Source organism: Oryzias latipes, chromosome 20 (assembly GCF_053564925.1).
Source record: "Oryzias latipes strain Hd-rR chromosome 20, Olatipes_Hd-rR_3.1".
Lineage (NCBI taxonomy): Eukaryota > Metazoa > Chordata > Actinopteri > Beloniformes > Adrianichthyidae > Oryzias > Oryzias latipes.
In genome coordinates, this window is record NC_136256.1 from 569,115 (window position 1) to 595,000 (window position 25,886).

At 47.2% G+C, this 25,886-nt stretch overlaps 1 protein-coding gene across 1 annotated transcript in view; it reads left to right on the forward strand.

Annotated features, from left to right (window-relative positions):
• The window catches only part of reck (reversion-inducing-cysteine-rich protein with kazal motifs), a 65,498-nt gene that overhangs the window by 20,394 nt on the left and 19,218 nt on the right, over window positions 1–25,886 (forward strand). Inside the window, exons 2-9 of the mRNA XM_078938366.1 lie at window positions 3,409–3,467; window positions 19,947–20,021; window positions 22,646–22,682; window positions 23,452–23,537; window positions 23,626–23,673; window positions 23,767–23,800; window positions 24,011–24,208; window positions 25,577–25,838. Of these exons, the coding sequence (XP_078794492.1) occupies window positions 3,409–3,467; window positions 19,947–20,021; window positions 22,646–22,682; window positions 23,452–23,537; window positions 23,626–23,673; window positions 23,767–23,800; window positions 24,011–24,208; window positions 25,577–25,838 (799 nt within the window). The remainder of the gene's footprint in view (window positions 1–3,408; window positions 3,468–19,946; window positions 20,022–22,645; window positions 22,683–23,451; window positions 23,538–23,625; window positions 23,674–23,766; window positions 23,801–24,010; window positions 24,209–25,576; window positions 25,839–25,886) is intronic.

Consider the following 25,886-nt stretch of genomic DNA (forward strand, 5'->3'; position numbering starts at 1 on the left):
TAATGTCACTACTACACATACTAATGTCACTACTACATGTACTAATGTCACTACTACATATACTAATGTCACTACTACATATACTAATGTCACTACTACATATACTAATGTCACTACTACATGTACTAATGTCACTACTACATATACTAATGTCACTACTACATATACTAATGTCACTACTACATATACTAATGCCACTACTACATATACTAATGTCACTACTACATGTACTAATGTCACTACTACATGTACTAATGTCACTACTACATATACTAATGTCACTACTACATATACTAATGTCACTACTACATGTACTAATGTCACTACTACATGTACTAATGTCACTACTACATGTACTAATGTCACTACTGCATATACTAATGTCACTACTACATATACTAATGCCACTACTACATGTACTAATGTCACTACTACATATACTAATGTCACTACTACATATACTAATGCCACTACTACATGTACTAATGTCACTACTACATATACTAATGTCACTACTACATGTACTAATGTCACTACTACATATACTAATGTCACTACTACATATACTAATGTCACTACTACATGTACTAATGTCACTACTACATATACTAATGTCACTACTACATATACTAATGTCACTACTACATGTACTAATGTCACTACTACATGTACTAATGTCACTACTACATGTACTAATGTCACTACTACATATACTAATGTCACTACTACATATACTAATGCCACTACTACATGTACTAATGTCACTACTACATATACTAATGTCACTACTACATATACTAATGTCACTACTACATATACTAATGTCACTACTACATGTACTAATGCCACTACTACATGTACTAATGCCACTACTACACATACTAATGCCACTACTACATATACTAATGTCACTACTACATGTACTAATGTCACTACTACATGTACTAATGCCACTACTACATATACTAATGTCACTACTACATATACTAATGTCACTACTACATGTACTGTCACTACTACATGTACTAATGTCACTACTACATGTACTAATGTCACTACTACATATACTAATGTCACTACTACATGTACTAATGTCACTACTACATATACTAATGTCACTACTACATGTACTAATGTCACTACTACATATACTAATGTCACTACCACATATACTAATGTCACTACTACATATACTAATGTCACTACTACATGTACTAATGTCACTACTACATGTACTAATGTCACTACTACATATACTAATGTCACTACTACATGTACTAATGTCACTACTACATGTACTAATGTCACTACTACATGTACTAATGTCACTACTACATATACTAATGTCACTACTACATGTACTAATGTCACTACTACATGTACTAATGTCACTACTACATATACTAATGTCACTACTACATGTACTAATGTCACTACTACATGTACTAATGTCACTACTACATGTACTAATGTCACTACTACATATACTAATGTCACTACTACATGTACTGTCACTACTACATGTACTAATGTCACTACTACATGTACTAATGTCACTACTACATGTACTAATGTCACTACTACATGTACTAATGTCACTACTACATGTACTAATGTCACTACTACATGTACTAATGTCACTACTACATATACTAATGTCACTACTACATATACTAATGCCACTACTACATGTACTAATGTCACTACTACATATACTAATGTCACTACTACATATACTAATGTCACTACTACATATACTAATGTCACTACTACATGTACTAATGCCACTACTACATGTACTAATGCCACTACTACACATACTAATGCCACTACTACATATACTAATGTCACTACTACATGTACTAATGTCACTACTACATGTACTAATGCCACTACTACATATACTAATGTCACTACTACATATACTAATGTCACTACTACATGTACTGTCACTACTACATGTACTAATGTCACTACTACATGTACTAATGTCACTACTACATGTACTAATGTCACTACTACATGTACTAATGCCACTACTACATATACTACTGTCATAATGTTTGGCTGTTAAGAAACACAAACCTGGAAGGAGAACTAAACTGTTGAACCTCTGATTTCATCAAGAAGATTTCAAACTGTTTCATGTGTGTTCGTTGTGGTTTAAGACGTTTAACAGGGAAGACTCATAGTAGAGCAGAGATGCTGTCACTTTAACCCAATGCATCATGGGAGATGTAGTGATGGCAGACAGACTCTCTTCTCTGAGCTTCATGGTTTTGTTCACTTGTTCCACGGTCTGATACGACATTCTGTGGAAAGCTGCACCGCTAAAGACGAGCTTTAGCTGGTGTTTCTGTTGGAACTGAGAGACTTTATGAGCAGAATCAGAACAAGGAAGTGAAGACTTTAACCACTTCTGATTGGTCAGACTGATGACATGTGATTAAGCCTACAGGAATGATTGGTGGAGACAGTTAAAGGGGCGGGACTTTTCCTAAAACAGCTGAAGCTGCGGCTAAATCGCCGTACCGTCATTCTGATCTAAATGTCTTTAATAGAATCAAATAAAAATAAAGAAAAGTCTTTTGGATGAACACAGAGCTGATAAATGTTTCCAGATCAGTGAATGAGGGTTTGTTCCCACGGTTCACTGGTTGAAAACAGAGGCTTAGATGACAGAAGAAATCCTATTTTCAGAAGGAAAAAAGCATCCAAGCGTTATCTTTGCTGTTCAGGATCATATCTGAAGAGTCAAAGATAACAGGATCGGCTAACATACATCTGTGTTTGGAACACGCCCAAAATGCTCTAGTAACAGAGCTAAGACCAACAATCACCTGTCAATCAAACGCCAACGTCTGAAAAACGTTGTCCTCAAAGTAAACCTTTACCCCACAGCTGTTGTATTTTTGTGTTGATTGTGTACCGAGACAGCGAGTGGTTAACAGCTTAAATGACCTGCATGTGTTTCTACAAGTCAGCTTCAAACAGGAAGTCAAAATGAAGTTAATCCATAAGTATGTCTTCAGGTCTGTGAAAATCCTTTAAAATAACAGTTTCACACTTTGAATATTGATAACATCATTATATTCAGTTGTTTACATTAAAATCATTTAATTTGTACCGTGGTGCAGTGGTTAGCAATGTCATCCCACAGCCAGAAGGGTTCAAATCCCGTCTCCTCCAGTGTCCTGCCACAGTCCCAAACCTGGTTCCTAGTTTGCCTCTTATGTGTTGCTAAAGCCCACCTTTGCCCTGAAGGAGGTGGATGCTTGAAACATGTCAGTCAAATGTGCACCAAAACGCCCTGTTGTGTAGTGGGGAGCTCACAGCTGTGCAGCAGCGTCTCACACAAGGCTGCAGATGCACACTGTTCCTGCTCTAAGTGCCTGTGTCTGTGTGCAGATCCCTCCTGCTGCCAGCATGCTGCCGGGGTGGACAACTGCAAAGAAGCCTGTGACCAGGTATGGACGCACTCACTAAGCCCCGCCCCCAGCTGAGGACAGCTGAGTAGAGCTGGACAACATCTCTGTCTGTCTGTGGAGTCTGGGTGGGGGTGGGGGTGGTGGACTGTGGACGTCAGCAGAGCTTGGATCTGTTTTCTCTCCTCTGTAGCGGTCCCCCCCCCCTTCATCAGGGGGGGGCTCCAGCTTCAGGAGCTCTGAAGGACAGAATGGTGATCAGAGATGAGCTGTAAGAGCTGGTCAGGGTTCTGGTGGTACATGACCAGAACCATCCTCTCACAGAACCATCCTCTTACAGCAGAACCATCCTCACACAGAACCATCCTCACCCAGAACCATCCTCACCCAGAACCATCCTCACTCAGAACCATCCTCTTACAGCAGAACCATCCTCTTACAGCAGAACCATCCTCACACAGAACCATCCTCTTACAGCAGAACCATCCTCACACACCAGAACCATCCTCTCACAGAACCATCCTCTTACAGCAGAACCATCCTCACACAGAACCATCCTCACCCAGAACCATCCTCTTACAGCAGAACCATCCTCACACACCAGAACCATCCTCACACAGAACCATCCTCTTACAGCAGAACCATCCTCACACAGAACCATCCTCACCCAGAACCATCCTCACTCAGAACCATCCTCACACAGAACCATCCTCTTACAGCAGAACCATCCTCACACAGAACCATCCTCACCCAGAACCTTCCTCACACAGAACCATCCTCACACAGAACCATCCTCTTACAGCAGAACCATCCTCACACAGAACCATCCTCACACAGAACCATCCTCTCACAGAACCATCCTTTCACAGAACCATCCTCACAAAGAACCATCATCTTACATCAGAACCATCCTCTTACAGCAGAACCATCCTCACACAGAACCATCCTCACACAGAACCATCCTCTTACAGCAGAACCATCCTCATACAGAACCATCCTCACACAGAACCATCCTCTTACAGCAGAACCATCCTCATACAGAACCATCCTCACACAGAACCATCCTCTTACAGCAGAACCATCCTCTCACAGAACCATCCTCACACAGAACCATCCTCACACAGAACCATCCTCTTACAGCAGAACCATCCTCTTACAGAACCATCCTCTCACAGAAACATCCTCTCACAGAACCATCCTCACACAGAACCATCCTCACACAGAACCATCCTCTTACAGCAGAACCATCCTCTTACAGAACCATCCTCACACAGAACCATCCTCACACAGAACCATCCTCTTACAGCAGAACCATCCTCTTACAGCAGAACCATCCTCATACAGAACCATCCTCATACAGAACCATCCTCACACAGAACCATCCTCTTACAGCAGAACCATCCTCTTACAGAACCATCCTCACACAGAACCATCCTCACACAGAACCATCCTCTTACAGCAGAACCATCCTCACACAGAACCATCCTCTTACAGCAGAACCATCCTCTTACAGAACCATCCTCTCACAGAACCATCCTCACACAGAACCATCCTCACACAGAACCATCCTCTCACAGAACCATCCTTTCACAGAACCATCCTCTTACAGCAGAACCATCCTCTTACAGCAGAACCATCCTCACACAGAACCATCCTCACCCAGAACCATCCTCACCCAGAACCATCCTCACTCAGAACCATCCTCTTACAGCAGAACCATCCTCTTACAGCAGAACCATCCTCACACAGAACCATCCTCTTACAGCAGAACCATCCTCACACACCAGAACCATCCTCTCACAGAACCATCCTCTTACAGCAGAACCATCCTCACACAGAACCATCCTCACCCAGAACCATCCTCTTACAGCAGAACCATCCTCACACACCAGAACCATCCTCACACAGAACCATCCTCTTACAGCAGAACCATCCTCACACAGAACCATCCTCACCCAGAACCATCCTCACTCAGAACCATCCTCACACAGAACCATCCTCTTACAGCAGAACCATCCTCACACAGAACCATCCTCACCCAGAACCTTCCTCACACAGAACCATCCTCACACAGAACCATCCTCTTACAGCAGAACCATCCTCACACAGAACCATCCTCACACAGAACCATCCTCTCACAGAACCATCCTTTCACAGAACCATCCTCACAAAGAACCATCATCTTACATCAGAACCATCCTCTTACAGCAGAACCATCCTCACACAGAACCATCCTCACACAGAACCATCCTCTTACAGCAGAACCATCCTCATACAGAACCATCCTCACACAGAACCATCCTCTTACAGCAGAACCATCCTCATACAGAACCATCCTCACACAGAACCATCCTCTTACAGCAGAACCATCCTCTCACAGAACCATCCTCACACAGAACCATCCTCACACAGAACCATCCTCTCACAGAACCATCCTCACACAGAACCATCCTCACACAGAACCATCCTCTTACAGCAGAACCATCCTCTTACAGAACCATCCTCTCACAGAAACATCCTCTCACAGAACCATCCTCACACAGAACCATCCTCACACAGAACCATCCTCTTACAGCAGAACCATCCTCTTACAGAACCATCCTCACACAGAACCATCCTCACACAGAACCATCCTCTTACAGCAGAACCATCCTCTTACAGCAGAACCATCCTCATACAGAACCATCCTCATACAGAACCATCCTCACACAGAACCATCCTCTTACAGCAGAACCATCCTCTTACAGAACCATCCTCACACAGAACCATCCTCACACAGAACCATCCTCTTACAGCAGAACCATCCTCACACAGAACCATCCTCTTACAGCAGAACCATCCTCTTACAGAACCATCCTCTCACAGAACCATCCTCACACAGAACCATCCTCACACAGAACCATCCTCTCACAGAACCATCCTTTCACAGAACCATCCTTTCACAGAACCATCCTCACACAGAACCATCCTCTTACAGCAGAACCATCCTCTTACAGAACCATCCTCTCACAGAACCATCCTCACACAGAACCATCCTCACACAGAACCATCCTCTCACAGAACCATCCTTTCACAGAACCATCCTTTCACAGAACCATCCTCACACAGAACCATCCTCTTACAGCAGAACCATCCTCACACAGAACCATCCTCACACAGAACCATCCTCACTCAGAACCATCCTCATACAGAACCATCCTCACACAGAACCATCCTCTTACAGCAGAACCATCCTCATACAGAACCATCCTCACACAGAACCATCCTCTTACAGAACCATCCTCTCACAGAACCATCCTCACACAGAACCATCCTCACACAGAACCATCCTCTCACAGAACCATCCTCACACAGACCCATCCTCACCCAGAACCATCCTCTTACAGCAGAACCATCCTCATACAGAACCATCCTCACCCAGAACCATCCTCTTACAGCAGAACCATCCTCATACAGAACCATCCTCACCCAGAACCATCCTCTTACAGCAGAACCATCCTCTTACAGAACCATCCTCTTACAGAACCATCCTCTCACAGAACCATCCTCACACAGAACCATCCTCACACAGAACCATCCTCTCACAGAACCATCCTCACACAGAACCATCCTCACCCAGAACCATCCTCTTACAGCAGAACCATCCTCATACAGAACCATCCTCACACAGAACCATCCTCTTACAGCAGAACCATCCTCATACAGAACCATCCTCACACAGAACCATCCTCTTACAGCAGAACCATCCTCTTACAGAACCATCCTCACACAGAACCATCCTCACACAGAACCATCCTCTCACAGAACCATCCTCACACAGAACCATCCTCTTACAGCAGAACCATCCTCACACAGAACCATCCTCTTACAGCAGAACCATCCTCACACAGAACCATCCTCACACAGAACCATCCTCTCACAGAACCATCCTCTTACAGCAGAACCATCCTCACACAGAACCATCCTCACACAGAACCATCCTCACCCAGAACCATCCTCACTCAGAACCATCCTCTTACAGCAGAACCATCCTCACACAGAACCATCCTCTCACAGAACCATCCTCACACAGAACCAGCCTCTTACAGCAGAACCATCCTCATACAGAACCATCCTCACACAGAACCATCCTCTTACAGCAGAACCATCCTCATACAGAACCATCCTCACACAGAACCATCCTCTTACAGCAGAACCATCCTCTTACAGAACCATCCTCACACAGAACCATCCTCACACAGAACCATCCTCTCACAGAACCATCCTCACACAGAACCATCCTCTTACAGCAGAACCATCCTCACACAGAACCATCCTCTTACAGCAGAACCATCCTCACACAGAACCATCCTCACACAGAACCATCCTCTCACAGAACCATCCTCTTACAGCAGAACCATCCTCACACAGAACCATCCTCACACAGAACCATCCTCACCCAGAACCATCCTCACTCAGAACCATCCTCTTACAGCAGAACCATCCTCACACAGAACCATCCTCTCACAGAACCATCCTCACACAGAACCAGCCTCTTACAGCAGAACCATCCTCACACAGAACCATCCTCTTACAGCAGAACCATCCTCACACAGAACCATCCTCTCACAGAACCATCCTCACACAGAACCATCCTCTTACAGCAGAACCATCCTCACACAGAACCATCCTCACACAGAACCATCCTTTCACAGAACCATCCTCACACAGAACCATCATCTTACATCAGAACCATCCTCACACACCAGAACCATCCTCACACAGAACCATCCTCTTACAGCAGAACCATCCTCTTACAGAACCATCCTCTCACAGAACCATCCTCTCACAGAACCATCCTCTTACAGCAGAACCATCCTCACACAGAACCATCCTCACACAGAACCATCCTCACACAGAACCATCCTCTTACAGCAGAACCATCCTCTTACAGAACCATCCTCACACAGAACCATCCTTTTACAGCAGAACCATCCTCTTACAGCAGAACCATCCTCACACAGAAACATCCTCTCACAGAACCATCCTCACACAGAACCATCCTCACACAGAACCATCATCTTACATCAGAACCATCCTCTTACAGAACCATCCTCACACAGAACCATCCTCTTACAGCAGAACCATCCTCTTACAGAACCATCCTCTCACAGAACCATCCTCACACAGAACCATCCTCACACAGAACCATCCTCTCACAGAACCATCCTCTTACAGCAGAACCATCCTCACACAGAACCATCCTCACACAGAACCATCCTCACCCAGAACCATCCTCACACAGAACCATCCTCTCACAGAACCATCCTCTTACAGCAGAACCATCCTCTTACAGAACCATCCTCTCACAGAACCATCCTCACACAGAACCATCCTCACACAGAACCATCCTCACACAGAACCATCCTCACCCAGAACCATCCTCACTCAGAACCATCCTCTTACAGCAGAACCATCCTCACACAGAACCATCCTCACACAGAACCATCCTCTTACAGAACCATCCTCACACAGAAACATCCTCACACAGAACCATCCTCTTACAGCAGAACCATCCTCACACAGAACCATCCTCTTACGGCAGAACCATCCTCACACAGAACCATCCTCACACAGAACCATCTTCTTACAGCAGAACCATCCTCACACAGAACCATCCCCTTACAGCAGAACCATCCTCACTCAGAACCATCCTCTTACAGCAGAACCATCCTCACACAGAACCATCCTCACACAGAACCATCCTCTTACAGCAGAACCATCCTCTTACAGAACCATCCTGTCACAGAAACATCCTCTCACAGAACCATCCTCGAACAGAACCATCCCCTTACAGCAGAACCATCCTCACACAGAACCATCCTCACACAGAACCATATTCTTACAGCAGAACCATCCTCACACAGAACCATCCTCACACAGAACCATCCTCACACAGAACCATCTTCTTACAGCAGAATCATCCTCACACAGAACCATCCTCTCACAGAACCATCCTCTTACAGCAGAACCATCCTCACACAGAATCATCCTCTCACAGAACCATCCTCACACAGAACCATCCTCTTACAGCAGAACCATCCTCACACAGAACCATCCTCACACAGAACCATCTTCTTACAGCAGAACCATCCTCACACAGAACCATCCTCACACAGAACCATCCTCTTACAGCAGAACCATCCTCTTACAGAACCATCCTCACACAGAACCATCCTCACACAGAACCATCCTCTTACAGCAGAACCATCCTCTTACAGCAGAACCATCCTCATACAGAACCATCCTCATACAGAACCATCCTCACACAGAACCATCCTCTTACAGCAGAACCATCCTCTTACAGAACCATCCTCACACAGAACCATCCTCACACAGAACCATCCTCTTACAGCAGAACCATCCTCACACAGAACCATCCTCTTACAGCAGAACCATCCTCTTACAGAACCATCCTCTCACAGAACCATCCTCACACAGAACCATCCTCACACAGAACCATCCTCTCACAGAACCATCCTTTCACAGAACCATCCTCTTACAGCAGAACCATCCTCTTACAGCAGAACCATCCTCACACAGAACCATCCTCACCCAGAACCATCCTCACCCAGAACCATCCTCACTCAGAACCATCCTCTTACAGCAGAACCATCCTCTTACAGCAGAACCATCCTCACACAGAACCATCCTCTTACAGCAGAACCATCCTCACACACCAGAACCATCCTCTCACAGAACCATCCTCTTACAGCAGAACCATCCTCACACAGAACCATCCTCACCCAGAACCATCCTCTTACAGCAGAACCATCCTCACACACCAGAACCATCCTCACACAGAACCATCCTCTTACAGCAGAACCATCCTCACACAGAACCATCCTCACCCAGAACCATCCTCACTCAGAACCATCCTCACACAGAACCATCCTCTTACAGCAGAACCATCCTCACACAGAACCATCCTCACCCAGAACCTTCCTCACACAGAACCATCCTCACACAGAACCATCCTCTTACAGCAGAACCATCCTCACACAGAACCATCCTCACACAGAACCATCCTCTCACAGAACCATCCTTTCACAGAACCATCCTCACAAAGAACCATCATCTTACATCAGAACCATCCTCTTACAGCAGAACCATCCTCACACAGAACCATCCTCACACAGAACCATCCTCTTACAGCAGAACCATCCTCATACAGAACCATCCTCACACAGAACCATCCTCTTACAGCAGAACCATCCTCATACAGAACCATCCTCACACAGAACCATCCTCTTACAGCAGAACCATCCTCTCACAGAACCATCCTCACACAGAACCATCCTCACACAGAACCATCCTCTCACAGAACCATCCTCACACAGAACCATCCTCACACAGAACCATCCTCTTACAGCAGAACCATCCTCTTACAGAACCATCCTCTCACAGAAACATCCTCTCACAGAACCATCCTCACACAGAACCATCCTCACACAGAACCATCCTCTTACAGCAGAACCATCCTCTTACAGAACCATCCTCACACAGAACCATCCTCACACAGAACCATCCTCTTACAGCAGAACCATCCTCTTACAGCAGAACCATCCTCATACAGAACCATCCTCATACAGAACCATCCTCACACAGAACCATCCTCTTACAGCAGAACCATCCTCTTACAGAACCATCCTCACACAGAACCATCCTCACACAGAACCATCCTCTTACAGCAGAACCATCCTCACACAGAACCATCCTCTTACAGCAGAACCATCCTCTTACAGAACCATCCTCTCACAGAACCATCCTCACACAGAACCATCCTCACACAGAACCATCCTCTCACAGAACCATCCTTTCACAGAACCATCCTTTCACAGAACCATCCTCACACAGAACCATCATCTTACATCAGAACCATCCTCTTACAGCAGAACCATCCTCACACAGAACCATCCTCACACAGAACCATCCTCACTCAGAACCATCCTCATACAGAACCATCCTCACACAGAACCATCCTCTTACAGCAGAACCATCCTCATACAGAACCATCCTCACACAGAACCATCCTCTTACAGAACCATCCTCTCACAGAACCATCCTCACACAGAACCATCCTCACACAGAACCATCCTCTCACAGAACCATCCTCACACAGACCCATCCTCACCCAGAACCATCCTCTTACAGCAGAACCATCCTCATACAGAACCATCCTCACCCAGAACCATCCTCTTACAGCAGAACCATCCTCATACAGAACCATCCTCACCCAGAACCATCCTCTTACAGCAGAACCATCCTCTTACAGAACCATCCTCTTACAGAACCATCCTCTCACAGAACCATCCTCACACAGAACCATCCTCACACAGAACCATCCTCTCACAGAACCATCCTCACACAGAACCATCCTCACCCAGAACCATCCTCTTACAGCAGAACCATCCTCATACAGAACCATCCTCACACAGAACCATCCTCTTACAGCAGAACCATCCTCATACAGAACCATCCTCACACAGAACCATCCTCTTACAGCAGAACCATCCTCTTACAGAACCATCCTCACACAGAACCATCCTCACACAGAACCATCCTCTCACAGAACCATCCTCACACAGAACCATCCTCTTACAGCAGAACCATCCTCACACAGAACCATCCTCTTACAGCAGAACCATCCTCACACAGAACCATCCTCACACAGAACCATCCTCTCACAGAACCATCCTCTTACAGCAGAACCATCCTCACACAGAACCATCCTCACACAGAACCATCCTCACCCAGAACCATCCTCACTCAGAACCATCCTCTTACAGCAGAACCATCCTCACACAGAACCATCCTCTCACAGAACCATCCTCACACAGAACCAGCCTCTTACAGCAGAACCATCCTCACACAGAACCATCCTCTTACAGCAGAACCATCCTCACACAGAACCATCCTCTCACAGAACCATCCTCACACAGAACCATCCTCTTACAGCAGAACCATCCTCACACAGAACCATCCTTTCACAGAACCATCCTCACACAGAACCATCATCTTACATCAGAACCATCCTCACACACCAGAACCATCCTCACACAGAACCATCCTCTTACAGCAGAACCATCCTCTTACAGAACCATCCTCTCACAGAACCATCCTCTCACAGAACCATCCTCTTACAGCAGAACCATCCTCACACAGAACCATCCTCACACAGAACCATCCTCACACAGAACCATCCTCTTACAGCAGAACCATCCTCTTACAGAACCATCCTCACACAGAACCATCCTTTTACAGCAGAACCATCCTCTTACAGCAGAACCATCCTCACACAGAAACATCCTCTCACAGAACCATCCTCACACAGAACCATCCTCACACAGAACCATCATCTTACATCAGAACCATCCTCATACAGAACCATCCTCACACAGAACCATCCTCTTACAGCAGAACCATCCTCTTACAGAACCATCCTCTCACAGAACCATCCTCACACAGAACCATCCTCACACAGAACCATCCTCACACAGAACCATCCTCACCCAGAACCATCCTCACTCAGAACCATCCTCTTACAGCAGAACCATCCTCACACAGAACCATCCTCACACAGAACCATCCTCTTACAGCAGAACCATCCTCTTACAGAACCATCCTCACACAGAAACATCCTCACACAGAACCATCCTCTTACAGCAGAACCATCCTCACACAGAACCATCCTCTTACAGCAGAACCATCCTCACACAGAACCATCCTCACACAGAACCATCTTCTTACAGCAGAACCATCCTCACACAGAACCATCCCCTTACAGCAGAACCATCCTCACTCAGAACCATCCTCTTACAGCAGAACCATCCTCACACAGAACCATCCTCACACAGAACCATCCTCTTACAGCAGAACCATCCTCTTACAGAACCATCCTGTCACAGAAACATCCTCTCACAGAACCATCCTCGAACAGAACCATCCCCTTACAGCAGAACCATCCTCACACAGAACCATCCTCACACAGAACCATATTCTTACAGCAGAACCATCCTCACACAGAACCATCCTCACACAGAACCATCCTCACACAGAACCATCTTCTTACAGCAGAATCATCCTCACACAGAACCATCCTCTCACAGAACCATCCTCTTACAGCAGAACCATCCTCACACAGAATCATCCTCTCACAGAACCATCCTCGAACAGAACCATCCTCTTACAGCAGAACCATCCTCACACAGAACCATCCTCTTACAGCAGAACCATCCTCTTACAGAACCATCCTCTCACAGAACCATCCTCACACAGAACCATCCTCACACAGAACCATCCTCTCACAGAACCATCTTTTCACAGAACCATCCTTTCACAGAACCATCCTCACACAGAACCATCATCTTACATCAGAACCATCCTCTTACAGCAGAACCATCCTCACACAGAACCATCCTCACACAGAACCATCCTCACTCAGAACCATCCTCATACAGAACCATCCTCACACAGAACCATCCTCTTACAGCAGAACCATCCTCATACAGAACCATCCTCACACAGAACCATCCTCTTACAGAACCATCCTCTCACAGAACCATCCTCACACAGAACCATCCTCACACAGAACCATCCTCTCACAGAACCATCCTCACACAGACCCATCCTCACCCAGAACCATCCTCTTACAGCAGAACCATCCTCATACAGAACCATCCTCACCCAGAACCATCCTCTTACAGCAGAACCATCCTCATACAGAACCATCCTCACCCAGAACCATCCTCTTACAGCAGAACCATCCTCTTACAGAACCATCCTCTTACAGAACCATCCTCTCACAGAACCATCCTCACACAGAACCATCCTCACACAGAACCATCCTCTCACAGAACCATCCTCACACAGAACCATCCTCACCCAGAACCATCCTCTTACAGCAGAACCATCCTCATACAGAACCATCCTCACACAGAACCATCCTCTTACAGCAGAACCATCCTCATACAGAACCATCCTCACACAGAACCATCCTCTTACAGCAGAACCATCCTCTTACAGAACCATCCTCACACAGAACCATCCTCACACAGAACCATCCTCTCACAGAACCATCCTCACACAGAACCATCCTCTTACAGCAGAACCATCCTCACACAGAACCATCCTCTTACAGCAGAACCATCCTCACACAGAACCATCCTCACACAGAACCATCCTCTCACAGAACCATCCTCTTACAGCAGAACCATCCTCACACAGAACCATCCTCACACAGAACCATCCTCACCCAGAACCATCCTCACTCAGAACCATCCTCTTACAGCAGAACCATCCTCACACAGAACCATCCTCTCACAGAACCATCCTCACACAGAACCAGCCTCTTACAGCAGAACCATCCTCACACAGAACCATCCTCTTACAGCAGAACCATCCTCACACAGAACCATCCTCTCACAGAACCATCCTCACACAGAACCATCCTCTTACAGCAGAACCATCCTCACACAGAACCATCCTCACACAGAACCATCCTTTCACAGAACCATCCTCACACAGAACCATCATCTTACATCAGAACCATCCTCACACACCAGAACCATCCTCACACAGAACCATCCTCTTACAGCAGAACCATCCTCTTACAGAACCATCCTCTCACAGAACCATCCTCTCACAGAACCATCCTCTTACAGCAGAACCATCCTCACACAGAACCATCCTCACACAGAACCATCCTCACACAGAACCATCCTCTTACAGCAGAACCATCCTCTTACAGAACCATCCTCACACAGAACCATCCTTTTACAGCAGAACCATCCTCTTACAGCAGAACCATCCTCACACAGAAACATCCTCTCACAGAACCATCCTCACAAAGAACCATCCTCACACAGAACCATCATCTTACATCAGAACCATCCTCATACAGAACCATCCTCACACAGAACCATCCTCTTACAGCAGAACCATCCTCTTACAGAACCATCCTCTCACAGAACCATCCTCACACAGAACCATCCTCACACAGAACCATCCTCTCACAGAACCATCCTCTTACAGCAGAACCATCCTCACACAGAACCATCCTCACACAGAACCATCCTCACCCAGAACCATCCTCACACAGAACCATCCTCTCACAGAACCATCCTCTTACAGCAGAACCATCCTCTTACAGAACCATCCTCTCACAGAACCATCCTCACACAGAACCATCCTCACACAGAACCATCCTCACACAGAACCATCCTCACCCAGAACCATCCTCACTCAGAACCATCCTCTTACAGCAGAACCATCCTCACACAGAACCATCCTCACACAGAACCATCCTCTTACAGCAGAACCATCCTCTTACAGAACCATCCTCACACAGAAACATCCTCACACAGAACCATCCTCTTACAGCAGAACCATCCTCACACAGAACCATCCTCTTACAGCAGAACCATCCTCACACAGAACCATCCTCACACAGAACCATCTTCTTACAGCAGAACCATCCTCACACAGAACCATCCCCTTACAGCAGAACCATCCTCACTCAGAACCATCCTCTTACAGCAGAACCATCCTCACACAGAACCATCCTCACACAGAACCATCCTCTTACAGCAGAACCATCCTCTTACAGAACCATCCTGTCACAGAAACATCCTCTCACAGAACCATCCTCGAACAGAACCATCCCCTTACAGCAGAACCATCCTCACACAGAACCATCCTCACACAGAACCATATTCTTACAGCAGAACCATCCTCACACAGAACCATCCTCACACAGAACCATCCTCACACAGAACCATCTTCTTACAGCAGAATCATCCTCACACAGAACCATCCTCTCACAGAACCATCCTCTTACAGCAGAACCATCCTCACACAGAATCATCCTCTCACAGAACCATCCTCGAACAGAACCATCCTCTTACAGCAGAACCATCCTCACACAGAACCATCCTCTTACAGAACCATCCTCACACAGAACCATCGTCTCACACCAGAACCATCCTCTTACAGCAGAACCATCCTCACACAGAACCATCCTCTCACAGAACCATCCTCACACAGAACCATCCTCACACAGAACCATCCTCTTACAGCAGAACCAACCTCTCACAGAACCATCCTCACACAGAACCATCCTCTTACAGCAGAACCATCCTCACACAGAACCATCCTCTCACAGAACCATCCTCTCACAGAACCATCGTCTTACAGAACCATCCTCTCACAGAACCATCGTCTCACACCAGAACCATCCTCTTACTGCAGAACCATCCTCACACAGAACCATCCTCTCACAGAACCATCCTCACACAGAACCATCCTCTTACAGCAGAACCAACCTCTCACAGAACCATCCTCACACAGAACCATCCTCTTACAGCAGAACCATCCTCACACAGAACCATCCTCACACAGAACCATCCTCTCACAGAACCATCCTCACACACCAGAACCATCCTCTCACAGAACCATCCTCTCACAGAACCATCATCTTACTGCAGAACCATCCTCTCACAGAACCATCATCTTACAGCAGAACCATCCTCACACAGAACCATCCTCTCACAGAACCATCCTCTCACAGAACCATCATCTTACTGCAGAACCATCCTCTCACAGAACCATCATCTTACAGCAGAACCATCCTCACACAGAACCATCATCTTACAGCAGAACCATCCTCACACAGAACCATCTTCACACAGAACCATCCTCACACCAGAACCATCCTCACACAGAACCATCCTCACACCAGAACCATCCTCACACAGAACCATCTTCACACAGAACCATCCTCACACCAGAACCATCCTCACACAGAACCATCCTCACACCAGAACCATCCTCTTACAGCAGAACCATGCTCTCACAGAACCATCCTCACACAGAACCATCCTCTCACAGAACCATCATCTTACAGCAGAACCATCCTCACACAGAACCATCCTCACACAGAACCATCCTCTCACAGAACCATCCTCACACACCAGAACCATCCTCTCACAGAACCATCCTCTCACAGAACCATCATCTTACTGCAGAACCATCCTCTCACAGAACCATCATCTTACAGCAGAACCATCCTCACACAGAACCATCTTCACACAGAACCATCCTCACACAGAACCATCCTCACACCAGAACCATCCTCACACAGAACCATCTTCACACAGAACCATCCTCACACCAGAACCATCCTCACACAGAACCATCCTCACACCAGAACCATCCTCTTACAGCAGAACCATGCTCTCACAGAACCATCCTCACACAGAACCATCCTCTCACAGAACCATCATCTTACAGCAGAACCATCCTCACACAGAACCATCCTCTTACAGCAGAACCATCCTCACACAGAACCATCCTCTCACAGAACCATCCTCTCACAGAACCATCGTCTTACAGAACCATCCTCTCACAGAACCATCGTCTCACACCAGAACCATCCTCACACAGAACCATCCTCACACACCAGAACCATCCTCTCACAGAACCATCATCTTACTGCAGAACCATCCTCTCACAGAACCATCATCTTACAGCAGAACCATCCTCACACAGAACCACCATCTTACAGCAGAACCATCCTCACACAGAACCACCATCTTACAGCAGAACCATCCTCACACAGAACCATCCTCACACAGAACCATCCTCACACAGAACCATCCTCACACAGAACCATCCTCACACACCAGAACCATCCTCTCACAGAACCATCATCTTACTGCAGAACCATCCTCTCACAGAACCATCATCTTACAGCAGAACCATCCTCACACAGAACCACCATCTTACAGCAGAACCATCCTCACACAGAACCACCATCTTACAGCAGAACCATCCTCACACAGAACCATCTTCACACAGAACCATCCTCACACAGAACCATCCTCACACCAGAACCATCATCTTACAGCAGAACCATCCTCACACAGAACCATCCTCACACAGAACCATCCTCTCACAGAACCATCCTCACACAGAACCATCCTCACACCAGAACCATCCTCACACAGAACCATCCTCACACCAGAACCATCCTCTTACAGCAGAACCATGCTCTCACAGAACCATCCTCTCACAGAACCATCATCTTACAGCAGAACCATCCTCACACAGAACCATCCTCACACAGAACCATCCTCTCACAGAACCATCATCTTACTGCAGAACCATCCTCACACAGAACCATCATCTTACAGCAGAACCATCCTCACACAGAACCATCTTCACACAGAACCATCCTCACACAGAACCATCCTCTCACAGAACCATCATCTTACAGCAGAACCATCCTCTCACAGAACCATCATCTTACAGCAGAACCCGAGCAGCATGCGGTCAGTCTGTGAGCAGCACACAGCCTCATGGGAAGTTTGAGTGACGGTTCTGCACCAGGGTTTGGGTCAACACGGAACGACTGAACAGAACCTGAATCAGCAGAGATGAGTTTCTGTTTTACATCAAACGCTGAGTGGATGGGAACCTGCAGCAGGCTGATGACGCGCAGTCCTTCATGCTCTCTGGAGGGGGAGGGCAGACACGCTGTGGGGGGGTGCCTTTCATACTAGTGTCTGATGGGGAATGTCTTTATTGCTCATCCTGGAGGTAAAACAGCAGCAGTCGGCCACTTTCACTGGAAACGGTTTATTTCAAGAATACAGACAGCGAAAGAAAACGAAGGAAGACGAACAACAGAAATACATGAGAGTAGACATGAAATGATTGGAAATCTACATCCACATAGAGATGATTCAGTGATGTTTACTCCAACTCCCAAATAGACTGTTTAGCTGTACTGCGTTCAGAACTTGACCCACTGAACCTATAACTGTTGGGAGTGGGAGGAGCCTGTTGGATGGCCTCTGCTGGTCAGAGGAGGCGTGGGTCTGGACCATCCTATCAGGTCATCTGGTTCTGATCCACAGCTTCAACTATTTCTCTCCTAAAAAATTGTTTGTTAGATCTTGAAGCTCTAGAAAGAAGAGGACAGGTCCTCCTACTGGTTTCTGTCAGCGCTCCTCTTTGGTGCTTTGGGACCAGGACGGCGCCGTAACCGTCTGTCTTCATTTAAATGATGGATGGTTTGTTCCCCATGACTCACATCCTGACTGACATCAACACACCCGTCACCAATCAAACGCCTCATGACAAAGGAGCAGCAGAAGAGGATCTGCAAGACTAACTGATGACTTTTTTCTTCACGTCATCCACTTTGTTTTTATCTGAAGACTTCTCCGTGAAAATCTGAACGTGGAGATCAGAACAATGAACTTCACGGCTTCACCTGGATCCCGATGGAAGACGTGGCTGTTGTTGTAGCTCTCAGTGTCCAGCCTGGTGTATTGGGCTTATAGCACGTATGGAGACACAGTGACCTCTGCCTCTGCTGAGGCCTGGGACTGAGCCTGCCCCATGCCTCACTGTGGTCCACTCTCAGGGTGGGACTGCACAGCTCCTGTTTGCTAAAGCGGTTCTGTTCTGTTCCTGCAGCTGGCCTCCATCAAGAGTGAGTCCCATCTGAAGCATTTCCTGCAGAGGTTGCCCAGCTTCTGTCCGGAGTCCATGGTAAGTCCTCAGTGCGGACAGCTGCTGTGTCTGTCCCTCACTGTCCGACGCTTCAGCCTGACCCCCGTCAGGCCGATGGAGGAAGCCCTGAGAGCTGCACCAAAGCTCTGCTGAATGCACTGGTCACGTGCACGCGCACGGGGCTGTGGGTTTCTGGGTGTTCAGGACCTGTAGAGGGTTGTAGGAGGAGTGGCTGCATGTCGAGCAGTTCCTTTCATTCTTTCACTCCAGTTAATCTACTCATTTCTAATAGTCAGGCTGCACGCATGGAGCATGCAAAGGATGCACATGTACCAGGCGAACAGCACTAACGGGCCCCTTTTACAGTTCACAGGATTTGGGGGTTCAAAAAGTGAAAAACCCATTGGACACGCCTGCGTCTGACCTTTTTCCCCCTGACTCACCCTTACAGGTTGTACAAGTGTCACAAGCTGTCACCTGCAGACAAACATGCATAGTGATTTCCGTCTGTGCGGGTCCCCTGTGTGCCCCGTACAGGGATGACGGTTTACCCCGTATCCGCCCGTAGGGCAGATGGGACTGGGGTATTAGAGGGAGTTCTGCAGCACCTCACCTCAAGCTGGATCTGGTTTGGTGATTGAGGAGTTTCCATGAGAGTTCTGTCCCTATAAGTCTGTTCTTCTGTTGTCAATCCATTTTACGTGCACGGATCTGCATGATGTGCATGTGATCAGAACCAGGTTCCAGCCTTCCAGGAGGAACAGAAACTGGTGTCCTAACTGGTTGGACGTTGACCTGACATGTTCCCTGGGATCCGATCCCACATGGAAACACGGCAGCAGTTTTGTTCTGAGGTCTCTCTGTCCATGTCTTGTTTGTGAGGATCCATCCCGCAGCGTTCCTCCACAAACCCTCTGGGACCGTCAGCGGATTCACGCTGGAAAAGCAGGAATGTTGTTTGTTTGCTCTGCAGCTTCTCTCTCTCTCTTCCCAGCTTTCCCGTCAAGAATACCACTTTTTGCTAACTTTATGGATTCTGCTCCCCACCGCGTCTGTCATCACATGACATCCCCTACGTCCAGCCCCATGCCGGACTCCCACTCCCACCCCGGCCCCGGACTCTCTGCAGCCTGGTGTGCTACTGCCCAGGCTTTTCTCAGCTGCGTTAGTCCTGCTATTGAGTTAGAAATCAACTGCCAAGGGGGAAGGGGTTTTTTTTGGAAACTTTCCAGAAACGTTTAACGTCTGGTCTTTCATTTCCAGTCAGCTGTGCGTCCAGCCGAGCAGCTCGGAGCTTCCTGCGTGTGGTTTTCAGCTTCCTCCAGAATGTTAGTGACTGATGACACCAAACCACAGATTCAAGTCAATTACAGACGGAATGACGAACACTTAGTGAACCAGAACCAAAGGACGATAAGAGAGCTCTCCATTTGTCCCTCAGCGAGGAATGTCCAAGTTTCCACATCACACGCTTCAAGAAGACAACACAGAGGCAGTGTCTGAATTCCCATCCTAACTACTGAAAAACTCCACAGTGCGGGACTGTGTGGAGCCCCAGTTCAGACGCCACGCTCACTAATTTATTGTTTAAACGGCGGCTATGACATCATCGTTTTCACCGTTAAAATCTAATTGAGCGTTTGAGAGGATTATTCATGAGTCCCCTGTCTTCTGAAGATAAAAACGTTGATGGTTTATTTAAAAATACATTTAAATACATTTTACGGGCAAAAATTGTTCCGACGCAATGCATTGTGGTCCATATTTGCTGATCTGGTGAGCATCGATGCGCACTGGTTCTTCACAGAGACTTCTGGATTTTGGATTGGGACAGCACTAGAACATGGTGACTATGTAGGGTTGGGGGGGGGGTCATTTTGAACAGAAAACATAGTGGAACACAAATTCACACAATAATGAAGAAACACACATCAAAGGAAGTGGAAACATACAAACTATGACTCCTTAGACTCACACGGTCATGACTCTGTTCATTCAAGGGTATCCTTTATGTTTTATTATTGTTGTCTTCCACACAGCCGTAACACAACTGCTGAACTACACAAAGGTTGAGAATGAAGATGAAGAGCCAGTTTTTGTGTTAAGTTCAAGCGTTTCTCCTGAACTGGCTTTAAACTGAACCCATCCATGAGTGTCAGAACCAATCCTTCATGAAGGTCCATTTTTTAAATCCAGTCCTTGTACACGTGTGCATACATGTGAAGTCTCACTGCAAAGTTGTCAATTAATGGTGGGAAATTTGGACGTCCGGCTAAATGCAGGAAGAATGACCATGAGAGGGCTGGAGTGGGCGGGGCTACTGCAGAATCTGCACCCAGAACAAAGATTAGAGCTGCATTGGAAGAGGGCTCCGCTCGACGAGTCCATCCGCACACAGACTGATGCTCGGCCTGATCCTGGCGCACAGAGATTCCCTCTGATGGGCTGACCATGGGGTGAACACAGATGCTCAGGCTGAAATATTCTGGTGGATTGGTGAAGCTGCAGCACTTTTCACACATGTCGTGAGCATGTTAATGTCATCAAGCTGTCATCATTTCCTGAAGCTGAAATTCCTTTTAAAGCTCTCCCTCCCATCATAATTCTCTCTGAAATTCAGTTATTCATCCCTCACATGTACCTTTCCTGTCTCCGTGTCACAGAGTGACCTCTGGGTTTGCATCAACTCGTCTCTTCCAGGTCAGTGCTGCATTTTAGCATTTCCCACGGTTGTAAGTCACAAAAAAGTTGTACATCACAGAGGAATTGTGGATTTGATCTTTCCATTTGAATCTTTCTGCTGCCTTTAGCTCACATGGAGACTCAAAGGAGTCCATCTAACTAGAACAATTGTGCAGACAGGTAGCGGTGAGCTGAAGATGTTGCCACTAAACGTTAAATGTTATTAACAAAGACCAGAAAAACAATAAAATCTTTGAAAAAAAGCTAAAATCCTGTACAAGTTCAAGACATTATAGGAATATTCTAACAGCTGATCAAAATATTAGGTAAACCAACGAAAGCAAAGCGGAAACAAAAATATGGACAGTGATCATTTTCACAACATAGATATTGGCAAGCAAACGATGTCAATGAAATCAATAACCTAGCATGTTATAGTTATATAGTAGTTAGTCTAGTTATATTGTCTACACAAATGTTATCATCTGTAAAGAATGTGCACACAAACAGGAATATGCTTCAGAAGGAGCTTGTTGTCTGTCAGACTGACCTCTCCTCACATGTAGGTCATTTTTCCTTCACTGCTCCCCCTGCTGGTCAAATCATCACATTGTTCGGTCCGGTGGTCTGGACTGAAGCTCCGCCTCCAGCTGACAGAAACGCTGACGTCATCCCAGGATGGTGGCAGCAGAACCAGAAACAGCAGTCTCTAGTTCATCCAGAACTCCTGTGGTGCAGCGTCTGTCCAGAAAAGATCAACTGATTCTGCTTTTGTTTCTGTCTGCAGGAGTGTCCAGGAAGTCAGGCGGGTGGGTGGGTTTTGGTTGCTGTGAATTAGCCATATCCACCGAATGTCGCAGTAAATGCCAACATGTGAGGAACCCAACAGCTGTTCTCTGCAGCTTCACTCGCTCCGCGCTTTTCCCTTCACCAGTGAGCCTGTGTGCATGTTTCCCCACAGGCATCGTCCCGAAATGACATCACAGAGGTGTGTAAGAAGGTGACAGAGGTAAGTGATGGCCCCCCACCCCACTGTCCTGCAGGAACCCCCCAGTGAGTCCTCAGGCACATCCACATGTTGAGAGCTGTCTTCTCTTTGCAGAACTCCCTCTACAGCTGCATCACCAAAAATGAAAGTAAGTGCACCCCCACAAAGGGCCGGGGGGGGGGGGGGGGGGGGGGGGGGGGTAAACAGACACATCCTCATCCTAAATGGGAGGGTGTTCCCTGGAGGATCTACTGAGCTGCACCAAGTGTCTTGTTGTGTGTCTGTGTTTGTTGGAGTTCATTTATGTTGATGTCCCATGTGTGTGTGTGTGTGTGCGCGTGTGTGTGTGTGCGCACAGAGGGGTCATCCTGCTGCGTCCACGCCGGCCGCCACACCATCTGCAGGGACTACTGTGAGGCCATCTTCAGGACAGACTCCACGCCCTCCCGGTCCCAGATCCAGGCGGTCACGGGCTACTGTCAGAGCCACAGCACCAAGCTGGTGGACTGTGTGGGAAACTTCACCGAGTCCTACCCCGTGTACAGCCCCACTGAGAGTAGGTCCACACACAGCAGGGGCAGGCGGGGGGGGCAGATGTCCTCATGGACGTTCAGACGTCTGCGTCCTGCAGGACGAAGCTTCTAGAGACACCAGACATTGACAGGGAGAAGTCCAATGGAGCTGGTGTTGGTGTTAGCTGACTTCTGCTGATACTTCTGTAACCCTTGTTCTATCCTAGGCACTTTACCATTGGGAGTTGGGTCATCTAGACCCACTAGACAGTGCTCTGAACCTTTTTTCTTCAATGATTTGTGATCTTCACTGGTGTCCATGGATTACATGAAATCTTTCCACCTTTATCCACCTTTGTCATGATAGGGAGAACACGTTGATGTAAGGGGGGGGGGTCATCTAAGATAGCACCAGGGTTAATGACAGGACTTCATTCATGCCGTCATGAAGAACCAAGGATCAGCTCTGAACAAGCTGCTCCTCTGAGGGGGGGGCTGTGCTGTAGAAGCTCAGTTCTAAGTTCCAATGGACGGAGTGATGAAGATCAGAGCTTCTGCTTCAGGATCAATGCTGTTCTCCCAAACTCTGTTTTTCAAAGAGGTTTAGGATTCTTGTCAACCTTTTAAAACAGAGCAGAGTGAGGCCCCGCCCCTTCCAGAAAAGGAGGCTGTGACTCAGGTACATCTGACATTTGAATGTTGTGATGTAATCCCACACTCAGACCCTGGACTGATCGTTTGTGACACCACCCTACGAATTCTGAAGGGGAAAAGGAAGTCTAGGGGGGGAGGGCATGTTGATTGTAGTTTGCCCTACCCAACCCAACGGCGCTCTAAAAATGGCCACTTTGGTGGGTCAGAGTAAAGTGAGAGTTTTCATCCTCTGGGTCCTGGCCCCCCCTTTACCCTCTCAGTCTCCAGCCCCCGCTGGCCCCAATAGTGCTGCCCTCTGGAATGCCTGTCCTGTGGCCTTGGGGCCGCGATGCCAGGGTGACCCATGGTCAGTTAAACACGCTGGTCTTCCTGTCAGCATGTCCTTCTTGGATGTCACGTCTTTCCTTTTTTTTCCTCAAATCCATAACTTTCTCACATGAGCAGCTCAGCAACCGGATCCCCTCGCGTTTTCCACTCTCTCTCTTTCCTCTGGAAAACGAGAGAATATATAGAAAACATACAATGTGATCAGTAACAACAAAAAACAAAAAGGGGTTTATCCAAATATACCTCCTGGCTATCAGAAGTCACAGAATCGTATCCGACACAAAGACCTTCAGCTCTCATCTGTTCGTTGCACCCCCCCTAAAATGATCAGTTTGAGCTCTAATACTACCAAAACAAGCCCCCCCCCCCACACACACACACACATACACACTAAAAGGTCTTTGACCCCCCCGTCCATGTGTGACCCGCAGGTCTGTACTGCTGTGAGCGGGCTGACTCCACCCACTGTCAGCTGGCGTGCCGGCAGATCCTCAGCACCATGACCACGGAGCACGAGATCATTGACGGCCTGATCAAGGAGTGCTCCTCACCCCTCCCTCAGGACCCCATGTGGCAGTGCTTTCTGGGTAGCGCCCTCCCCCCTTTGCCTCCTGAGGAGGAAACCCCCCATCCCGCCAAGATGGACGGCGCCAAGCTGCACTGCTGCTCCAAGGCCAACAGCTCCCTCTGCAGGTGGGTGGATGAGTGCAGTTGCTGTTGTAATGCAGGGAAACAGCCTGC